Source organism: Heliconius melpomene, chromosome 13, assembly GCF_056956725.1.
Source record: "Heliconius melpomene rosina isolate 202511_hmr_F chromosome 13, ASM5695672v1, whole genome shotgun sequence".
Lineage (NCBI taxonomy): Eukaryota > Metazoa > Arthropoda > Insecta > Lepidoptera > Nymphalidae > Heliconius > Heliconius melpomene.
Window position 1 is genome coordinate 10,168,508 of NC_140401.1, and position 10,609 is coordinate 10,179,116.

Here is a 10,609-nt window from a genome sequence, read left to right on the forward strand (position 1 = left end):
TGAATAATAACGTAGTTTACACAGGCGAAGCCGCGGGTGGGCCGCTAGTTTATAATAATTTCAGCAAAATTTATGCTTAAGTAACTGAGTTACAATCAACCATTTTTTCGTTTTCATGATTATATGAATATTTTATGTTATAAATTGGTGTTCTAAAAAAAAATTGCATACTTTTATGAATTGACTTGAATTATTATCACTGAATTATCATTATGTTGTATAAAAAGTAGGTATTCATTGAATTGTTTTCGATAAATTAACATTTATTTGTACTTATTAATTTAAATACTATTTTACTTAAATTGTATAGATTAATTATAAGTAACAGCGTGCTGTGTAATAACAAGTAATAATGATTGGATGCGTAATGCGTTATGACGCAGACGCTCGGCTCAGGCGGAACGTGATAATGAGTCTTATTTTTTGTGTATGGCAGTCCAGTTCCAAAAGACACTTCCGTTCCCCCTTGCCACCGAAGTCTAGAGATATTACGCGCAGCACTTTACCTCGTTAGCAGAGCGGGAAAATGAAAATATTAAATATTTAATTTTACTCGAATGAAAATTGCTTAAAGCCGGGCCCATCATTACAGTCGCATGCTTGTGCCTCTGCTGGCCTTTATGAATTGCTATGTCATGCGTAATAATAACTTAATAATGTCTAGTTCCTATAAATGAATTTACGCATGGTAGGTAATGTAAAATTTTACTTAAAGTTACGCAGTTAAATGTTGCTCGATGATAACGTGACATCAAAAATATTGTAAACTCACCTTGGAATTTTATACTTAGTCACAGAAACAAATAAAAAGATATATAACCCAGAAAATTTATTTAGTACTTATAAATTTACCATTAACCTACATATAAAAAAATAAACGTTTATTAAGTAAGTAACTATTTATTTCTAATATTATGTTTACAATAGTTAGTTAAACTTTTTTAAATTACACTGTAATTCTTAATCATCACTTATATGTAAAAGACCAGCTTCCTTATACAGTTGGTCCCAGAATTCAATTCTGTTTCGATCGGCATAACGTCTCGAGGCGAAAGGTTCATCGATCTTGAAATATTCTTTTCTACATATAGTATAAGGATGCCACTTTGCTCCTAGACTATTATCAGGCGTCGGGCATCTGTAACAAGTTTTACAATTAAATTAAGTAATAAGGGAGATAACTAATTTGTTTACCATCTTTTCCCAAGCTGAAAAAAGGTGGAAGAGATTTAGACATAAATATATAAGTTAAATTGTTTATTTATTTAAGTTAGATAAAGCTTAATATCTGTAAAATATTGTTCACCATCAGAGTAATAAGAAAGTATTTTGAGAATTTACTTTTGTCTGTTTCTTCGAGTAATCTTTATAACACTTAGCTGTAGTCTCTTAGTTACATTTAAACTTTTACTTATGCAATTAACCATAGACTTTTATGATTATATTAAGATATATACTTGATATTTACTTAAATTTGTAAAACGCTTTTTAACTGGTATCTAACTTTCTCTAATAGGGATTAATAAAGGAAATTATTTAAAACAATAGCATGCCTTACAACAAAGAAGCGAACGTGATATTGTCAAACAAAATAAACGAAGGAAAAGCGATGAATACAAATATGATTCAGGGAATAACCAACCGTCTTAATGACTCGTTCTAGGAAAATGTTGTCAATAAGGAAAATGGAATTACAATTTCCATACTGAGTGAATTCGAAACGTGTTGAAAATGATATTAGTGATAAGAGGTATTCTATGTTTAGTTTCTTCAATGTTCATACATGTTTTATGTAATCTATCTCTATAATAATACGGAAGAGTTTATTTGTTTTTTAAACGCTTAGATATCTGGAACTACTACTAGTCAGATTTTTTTTTGATTTTAGGTTAACACTTTCTAACATTACGATGTAATTTTTAGTTAAAGGTTTAGGCAGCCTTATATAAAAAAAATTACAATAATAATCAACGCCATTGAAGTGCTGCAGAAGTAGTTAAATATATGTACAGCAGCATAATAATAGTATTTTATACATAGGCGAGGTATATATAGGTGATAAACGAAGCTGCGAGCGGGCCACTAATAAGAATATACTTATCTATCAAAACTAGATTTATTTTATTACTCTTCAATGTGTTCTTGAATAATCTCTATATATATTAAAACAGTAAAAATATTTTGTCTGTACATTTAGTATTTTTGATTTAAAAGATAGAGGGACACTCAAAAACAATAATAGAAAACAAAATATATTTTTTTAATTTCTTGTCTGTCTGTCTGTCTGTATGTTTGATCACATTTATCTCCGAAAATACTGAACCAATTTACTTAAAACAAACATCAATTGATTTGTTTTAACTCAACTTAACATCTAAAGTTTGTTTCATCAAAATCGGTTCATTAAAAAAAGTTATCGTCATTTGAATGAATTCAAGGCATGAGTTTGCCTGCAAATACAAGTATATAGCAATCCATATCTATACTTATACCTATAATAAATCTATATTTGTTTGTGATAAATCTTTGGATTTGATTTCGATATTGGATTATTCGATTCGGTTTGGGTATGTTTTGTAATATGTTGCATATTACATATCACAGTTATTTTACAAATAATATTATAAAACCTTACTCGAATTAATAATTCAACATTTAAGGCTGTTCTGAACGACTAAATTAAATTATTCATTGACATCAATAGATTTGACTGTTAGTCAATTCTGTTTATTAAATGAATAATCATGAAGTTTAAGCGGGCGAAGCCGCGGGCGGGCCGCTCGTTTTTTAAATAATTACTAGAGAAACGTTTTTAAATCTCAATATAAAAAAAATAAAAAGTAATCAAGAAAAAAAGTATAAAATTTGTATAGATTTAGAATTATCGAAGAAACGTTGAAAATATCTTATCAAATTTTGTTTGTGTGATGTTAATAAAATATTTATGTTACTTACCCGAATTTAGCAAAATCACTCCATAATTTCGTTACCTTAAATACAACGTCTCTTAACTCTTGTTTTCCTTCATAAAGCTTTTCATTTAATTCGTTATTGAAAAGATAAAAAATATCATCAACATGACTCACACCTTTTAAATTTAGACCAAGACTATTTTTAACAACATTTAATTCTGTTTCTAAATCAAATCTATACATATATGTACTCTCGTGTAATGAAGCGTACAAATGCGCTAGTCTATGAGTGGTATATGCGAAATTTATATCAGTCATTATATCTCTAATAGCTTCTGAGTTTTTGTCTGTTATAGTACCATTTCCAAAGTAGAAATTTTTTACTCTATTTCCGAAATCTATTAATTGTTTTTGTGAAACACTTTCAAATATTTCCCTGGGTACGTATAATGAAGGATCTTTGTTAAATGCGTCTAACAGGGCGATGTGATATTTTACCATTATTAACCCTTCTCCAGAATTATATCCCAATATAAATGGAACTTTGTTAAGTTTACCCTCTAAAATCAACTTTGCCGGATCCTCATCAAGGAAAGCATCTACGCCTGAAAATTTTTTTTCTACAACTGGAAGAAATTTTGCAATTAATCCTCTGTTTGTCTCATTCGCAGTGAATGTTGCGATTGTGAGGTTGGTCAATTTATCGGCTTCTAAGCCCCTAAAAAATGTCAGTAGTTCGTTAACATCGTTTGTGTCTTTCCCTAATAACTTTCCAGCTCTGAACGCTCTATCTTTTGCACCGTAAATCCTGCCCAAGTCGTAGGTACCACTTTGTGCTATCGCTTTATGAAAAAGTCCCCTTGACATCGGTGAGAGCATATGTAAAAAAACACATAAAGCTCCTGCACTTTCCCCAAAAATAGTGACGTTACTTGGATCACCTCCAAATTTCGCTATGTTACGACGGATCCATTCTAAAACAGCTACTTGATCTTTCATAGCCGCATTTCCAGGAACTTCTGGTGTTTCTAATGATAAAAATCCTAAAACTTCTAATCTATAATTAAAAGTAACTAATAGAACATCATGTTGTATTAAAAACTCGGGACCATAAGAATTAGCTGAGCCTTCTGTAAATGATCCTCCATAAATAAACACCATAACAGGGTATTTTTTATTTCCATTTAGGGATTTTGTATAAACGTTAAGGTATAAGCAATCTTCTTGTCCTTGTTTACTCTGACTAATAGAATTGTATTGTGTACAAATGTTACTAAAGCTTGTTGCATTGCGAATATCTTTCCATGGACTTGGAGGTAAAGGGGCCTAAAAGTTATATTTTTATTTATTATTAAGAACAGTTTTTTGAAAGAATGTATAATGTAAAAAATATTTTTACAATTTACCTTAAATCTCAAATTTCCTATTGGAGGAGAAGCAAAAGGTATTCCTTTAAAACTATAATAAATTGCCCCATCTAAAAGTGTTTCACTCATGCCTCGTAATTTACCCTCTGCGACTCTCACAATAGGATCATTCTGAAAAAGTAACAAAGTAGTTAATTCTGGCAAAGTAATATATATTAAAGTATTATATGAAAACGATTAACAACAATAATTTTTATATTTATATGTAGTGTATTAGTGGATCATAATGCCGCACTTTCATTAAAACTTTCAATTACAAATATACTGAACTAAGTACTTTGAGTATTTGAGCGTTCACTTATCACGTTCATATCCCGAGCTCACTATGACATAATCAAAATATATAAAAATAATAAAAAATGTTTTGATTACATAAAATGAGTTTTTGTATAAAATAATATTTTATTAAACTACAGCGATGTCCCTAAAATTATATTAAGTAATACTATATATAGCAAAACTGAATAAAATAAAAAAAAATAACTCACTTGTTTTGTACAAGCTATAAAGCATAGCTTCAAATAAAATACGCTTAATATTATAAAATAATTAAATCGCAACATTTTAACTTGTTATTCATAACGTCTTTGCTAGTACTATATTTTGTTTATGTTTTACATGCCTATTTTGGTGGGGATAGACAGTCCAGTGTTCTCACCTTGTAATGTATATTTATTACCCACAAATTAGGGTAATTGTAATTGTAAATGTATTTTGTATTTTTCTATTTATAACCTTTTTTAATTACTGTAGGCAACAAAGTATCTAATCTAAATAATAATTATTATGCCTATAATGCTTCGTGTAAAGAAACGAAACTGCTTAAATTTATAACAAATATGGAAAGTAAGTAATGGTAAGGTAGGTTTTTCTATATTGTCACGTTGATCGGACTGAACTTTCTTGATTAAATTTCCTAATTAAATTTGGTATGTTCATTGTTTATCATGATATTATGTAAATGTGATGTCGTAATTATCATTCATCACAACACCGTTCCTGGTTGTAGAATATATTGATTTGATTTTCAACTCGATATCTTCAAGCGTTCCTGAGATAAGTGCTCTTGGCAGACAGACACACGGACGGACAACAAAGTGGTCTTATTAGGGTTCCTTTTTTCCTCAAAAGGTACGGAACCCTAAAAACATCACTAGATTAGCTCTGCTTACCTGAAAAGTTAACAGATACAGTCTGAAGCTAAAAAAAAATCGACTAATTTTAAAACGCTAATAAAATTAATATAATAAAACTAGCAGACGCGCGCAGCTTCGTTTGCGTATTTAAGTGTGAATTCTAATAACCCATGAAATATGTGTTCAATGAAATATTTTTAAGAGTCTAAATTTAAAATTTTATAAAAATCGGTGGCGATTCAAAGATTTTTCCATACAAACTTTCAACCCTTTATTTGCACCCTTAGGGGGTGAATTCTATAAAACCATGAAACATATGTTCAATTAAATATTTTTAAGAATCTAAATATAAAATTTTATAAAAATCGGTGGCGATTTAAGAATTTTCCCATACAAACTTTCAACTCCTTATTTGCACCCTTAGGGGGTGAATTCTAGAAAACCATGAAACATGTGTTTAATTATATACGTTTAAGAGTCTGAATTTCAAATTTTATAAAAATTGGTGACGATTTAAAAAAAACGTATAGAAACTTACAACCCCTTATTTGTACCCTTAGGGGGAGAATTCTAGAAAACGATGAAACACGTGTTCAATTAAATACTTTTAAAAATCTAAATTTCAAATTTTATAAAAATCGGTGCCGATTTAAAATTTTTTCCATACAAACTTTGAACCCCTATTTCACCCCTTTAGGGTTAAAATTTTTCAAAATCCCTACTTAGTGGATGTCCAGATTACGAAAGTAACTATCTGTCCAAATTTAACGTTCGTACCATCCGCGGTTACGGCTGTGCGTGCGTCTTACCTCAGTCAGTGAGGACAAGTCCTTTTATATATATACTAGCGGACAAGCGCAGCTTCGCTTGCGTATTTAGGGGTGAATTCTAAAAAAACCACGAAACATGTGTTCAATGAAATATTTTTAAGAGTCTAAATTTCAAATTTTATAAAAATCGGTGGCGATTTAAAGATTTTTCCATACAAACTTTCAACCCCTTATTTACACCCTTAGGGGGTGAATTCTAGAAAACCATGAAACACATATTCAATTTAATATTTTTAAGAGTCTAAATTAAACATTTTATAATAATCGGTGGCGTTTTAAAGATTTTTCCATACAAACTTTCAACCCCTTATTTGCACCCTTAGGGGGAGAATTCTAGAAAACCATGAAACATGTGCTCAATTAAATACTTTTAAGAGTCTGAATTTCAAATTTTATAAAAATTGGTGCCGATTTAAAAAAAAATCTATACAAACTTTCAACCCCTTATTTGCACCCTTAGGGGGAGAATTCTAGAAAACGATGAAACATGTGTTCAATTAAATACTTTTAAAAATCTAAATTTCAAGTTTTATAAGAATCAGTGGCGATTTAAAGATTTTTCCATACAAACTTTCAACCCCTTATTTACACCCTTAGGGGGTGAATTCTAGAAAACCATGAAACACATATTCAATTTAATATTTTTAAGAGTCTAAATTAAACATTTTATAATAATCGGTGGCGTTTTAAAGATTTTTCCATACAAACTTTCAACCCCTTATTTGCACCCTTAGGGGGAGAATTCTAGAAAACCATGAAACATGTGCTCAATTAAATACTTTTAAGAGTCTGAATTTCAAATTTTATAAAAATTGGTGCCGATTTAAAAAAAAATCTATACAAACTTTCAACCCCTTATTTGCACCCTTAGGGGGAGAATTCTAGAAAACGATGAAACATGTGTTCAATTAAATACTTTTAAAAATCTAAATTTCAAGTTTTATAAGAATCAGTGCCGATTTAATTTTTTTTCCATACAAACTTTCAACCCCCATCTCACCCCTTTAGGGTTAAAATTTTACAAAATCCCTTCTTAGTGGATGTCCAGATTACGAAAGTAAACATCTGTCCAAATTTCTCGTTTCTACGCACAGCGGTTACGGCTGTGCGTGCGTCTTACCTCAGTCAGTGAGGACAAGTCCTTTTATATATATAGATATATAGATAGACTAGCGGCCCGCTCGCGGTGTCACCCGCGTGAACTATGTTATTTTTAATTTCTGTCTCCATGGCTACGTCCTAGTGACGTCTATGCAAAATTTGAGACTCCTAGCATTTGTAGTAACGACGTTTCATACAAACTTTCAACCCCAAAAACAACAATTGCAATATTCGACTTCTAAGAAGTCGAATATTGCAAATTCCCGTCTTAGCGAGCACCTACGTCCTATAGGTAACTCCTATGCAAAATTTCAGATTCCTAGAACATGTAGTTTCTGAGATTTCGTGATGAGTGAGTGACCTTTCGATTTTATATATATAGATGTAGGTACTTAGTTCCCCGAGTACGGCTTAAAATCATGACAGACACTCTCTCGGTCTCGGCCTGACCTTAGGGCCAAAATGGCCTTCATTCATATGTTTATACAAATTAACCTAATAGAAACTAGTAAGACCTGAAACCTGTTTAAAACCAATGAATTTGCAACAAAAACGATATGACATTGAATCAAGAAAAAAATTATAAAAGCAAAAAGACGTCAGTATTTTTGAGTAATTTTTAAAACAAAATATGAGGCTACTCTTAACAAGAAGTGTAGAGCTTAAAACTATAAGGAAAAATCGTAAACCTTAAGACTCTCCGTTTCCCACTTTCCGCCTAATTCTGGATGCATTGCATGTTGAGTGGCAGAATGGAACGGCTCACTTTGGATCGACACCAGAGCGAAGAAATAAAAATGCACATTTAAATAAATATTTCATTTCCTCAAGTGGGGATTGAACCCAGAACCAATCGCGTCAAATTTTGTGCCTCTGCGCCACGACTGGCCTAATTTCATTTCATTTTATTTCAGCCATAAATAAAACTAAGTGGATAACATAATCAATTTTATATTCAATACAATTTTACACTACAAGAAAAATATAGTTAAATTGAAGGTACATTCATAATTTTAACAACCCGATTTAAAAAAAAAACAATTATAACAATTACTGCAAAATATTCATTAATTCATTGTTTTCCAGCTTAACTAGCTTCAACGATTGTTCCCATAGTTTCTCAGCAGCTTCCTCCACATTTCCTGAGATCTTTTTGTCAACGAGCTGACAATTAGCGTAGACCCGTCCACTCGCTTGCCCTGCATCCTCATCTAAAGCTACATGTAACGCTGTCTGAGCACCTTCCAAAGGACTCTTGAAAAATGCATTCAATAAACACTTAAGTAATAATCCAATTATATAATTATAACTCTGATATATTCTAGTAGCTACGAGCCCCGGATCGGCATCGTTGATTACAATATTTTGACTTCCCAGTCGTTTTGTCAAAGCATTGGAGAACAGAACACTACATAATTTGCTGTTGGAATAAATAGAAATTTGTCCCCAATAACCTATTTTGTTATAATTTTCTACCTCCAAGTAACCTAAAGATCGCATCATCGACGTAGTGTTCACTATTTTACTTTTCTCTTTATCTGTACTAGTTTTCTTTAGAAGTGGTAACAGGAGGAGTGTCAAAAGAAAATGCCCATAATAATTTATTTGCATTATAACACTCATTCCGTCCTCAGTTAAATAGTCGCCGATGACACCGACGCCCGCGTTGTTCATTAAAATGTCGAGTCGTTCTTCATTTTGAATTATATATTCGGCAAAATTCCTCACAGATTTCAAATTAGCTAGATCTAGGGTTTTGAATACAACATTACGATTCATTGTCTCCTTTATTATAATCCTTTTAGCGTTAGCCCCTTCCTTTTCGATGGGGCACGCTATGATGACTTTGGCTCCTCTAGAAGCTATATCGATGGCCATACGTAAACCAATGCCCGTAGTACCACCAGTTACAATAACAGTCTTTCCAAACAATTTTTTATCTGATTTACACATTCCATTATTTTTCTTTTGATAATAACTCACTAAGAACACTATTAAAATACATATTGTTAAAATTGTATACATTTTGCTATTTTATTTGTTACTTTTTAGTTACTAAAGTAGTTTCTAGTTCGTTATTTTTTTGTCAATGCCAACCGCTCTCGGCGCGCGAATGGAACATTTTGAACGAGTTTATAATTAAGAACTCTGTATTTACGTGGTCGGGGTAAAGGTTAAGTGGATGTAATATTTTTACTTAGTATCTTTATTGCTGTGTTATAAAATTAAAATATTTTCTGTAACAATTTCTTTCTAAAATTAAGTACCTAAGTAAATATTGTGTTTAAGTATAGTACCTACCTAAGCGTAACTTGCACGCTTTAATAATAATGATATCTCTTATCTAATCTGGGAAAAGGAAGTACAACTTTCTTAAGATGACAAATTTAAGTATGCGGGCTTTAGCATTAATTTTGTATGCAATGAACTACAAATACAACTTTGTAGTAATAAAATAATTCCTTGGAAAAAGAGTCTTGAGAGATCTTGAGAGAGAGAGAGAAAGTGATCCTATAAGAGTTCCGTTTTTTCCTTTTGAGATAAGGAATCCCAAAAAAGCATGAAATAATAATATAAATAAAAATATTTTGATATTGCTGTGTTCAATATATGAAATAAATTTAATTTACATATTGAAATAAAAATATATATCTATGTATATATATGTACTTGGCTATGAATTTTTATTTATTAACAAGGAAATAAAACACTAAGAATAATATTTTTATATTTAGCTCATTTACCATTCTTATAAATGTATTGTTTTATTACTTGGCTTATAATAAAAAAAAAGTAGCGTCAGTAGACAGTGCAATTCTCTATTATTTATTTGTATGTAAATTGAGGTCGTTGTTGCGCAATTACGAGGAAACGAAACATTTACCTAAAATTATATTTTCGTTTCTTCGCTCTGTTATCGAGGCAAAAGCGCGGCGTTGAAATTCCGCCACTCAACACGCAATGTCAAAATTCGGCGGAAAGTGGGGAACGAAAATTAATTTTAAAGCCAGCAGTATCTTCGCCTTTAAAATGATAAGCGATAATGTGTGGCAACACATTCCAATGCCCTTAATAGTGTCATAATTTTAATATATTTATCACTCAAGTAACGCAATAAATAAAGAGCTCTCAATTGATAATATGTAAATAATGTAATTATAAAAAGGAAACGAGAACGAGGAAACGAGGCTGACATATTTGTT

At 31.0% G+C, this 10,609-nt stretch overlaps 2 protein-coding genes across 2 annotated transcripts; both read right to left on the bottom strand.

Annotated features, from left to right (window-relative positions):
* Window positions 1-808: 808 nt before the first annotated feature.
* On the bottom strand, window positions 809-4,988 carry LOC146532918 (juvenile hormone esterase-like). The gene is made up of 4 exons (XM_085196721.1): window positions 4,828-4,988; window positions 4,319-4,450; window positions 2,956-4,238; window positions 809-1,138 (listed from the first exon to the last, which is right to left on the bottom strand). The coding sequence occupies exons 1-4, from the start codon at window positions 4,900-4,902 to the stop codon at window positions 961-963; spliced, it is 1,668 nt and encodes a 555-aa protein (XP_085052847.1). The 5' UTR covers window positions 4,903-4,988; the 3' UTR covers window positions 809-960.
* Window positions 4,989-8,341: 3,353 nt separating this feature from the next.
* Window positions 8,342-9,541, bottom strand: LOC146532919 (retinol dehydrogenase 12-like). Its single transcript, XM_085196792.1, has one exon. It carries the CDS (start codon window positions 9,429-9,431, stop codon window positions 8,457-8,459), a length of 975 nt encoding a protein of 324 aa, XP_085052918.1. The 5' UTR covers window positions 9,432-9,541; the 3' UTR covers window positions 8,342-8,456.
* Window positions 9,542-10,609: the final 1,068 nt, after the last annotated feature.

Coding starts and splice junctions, on each gene's coding strand:
- LOC146532919 (XM_085196792.1), bottom strand. CDS start 9,431: ATGTATACAATTTTAACAATATGTATTTTAATAGTGTTCTTAGTGAGT.
- LOC146532918 (XM_085196721.1), bottom strand. CDS start 4,902: ATGTTGCGATTTAATTATTTTATAATATTAAGCGTATTTTATTTGAAG. Junction 4,451..4,827: donor TTATAGCTTGTACAAAACAA/GTGAGTTATTTT, acceptor TTACTTTTTCAG/AATGATCCTATTGTGAGAGT. Junction 4,239..4,318: donor TAGGAAATTTGAGATTTAAG/GTAAATTGTAAA, acceptor TATAACTTTTAG/GCCCCTTTACCTCCAAGTCC.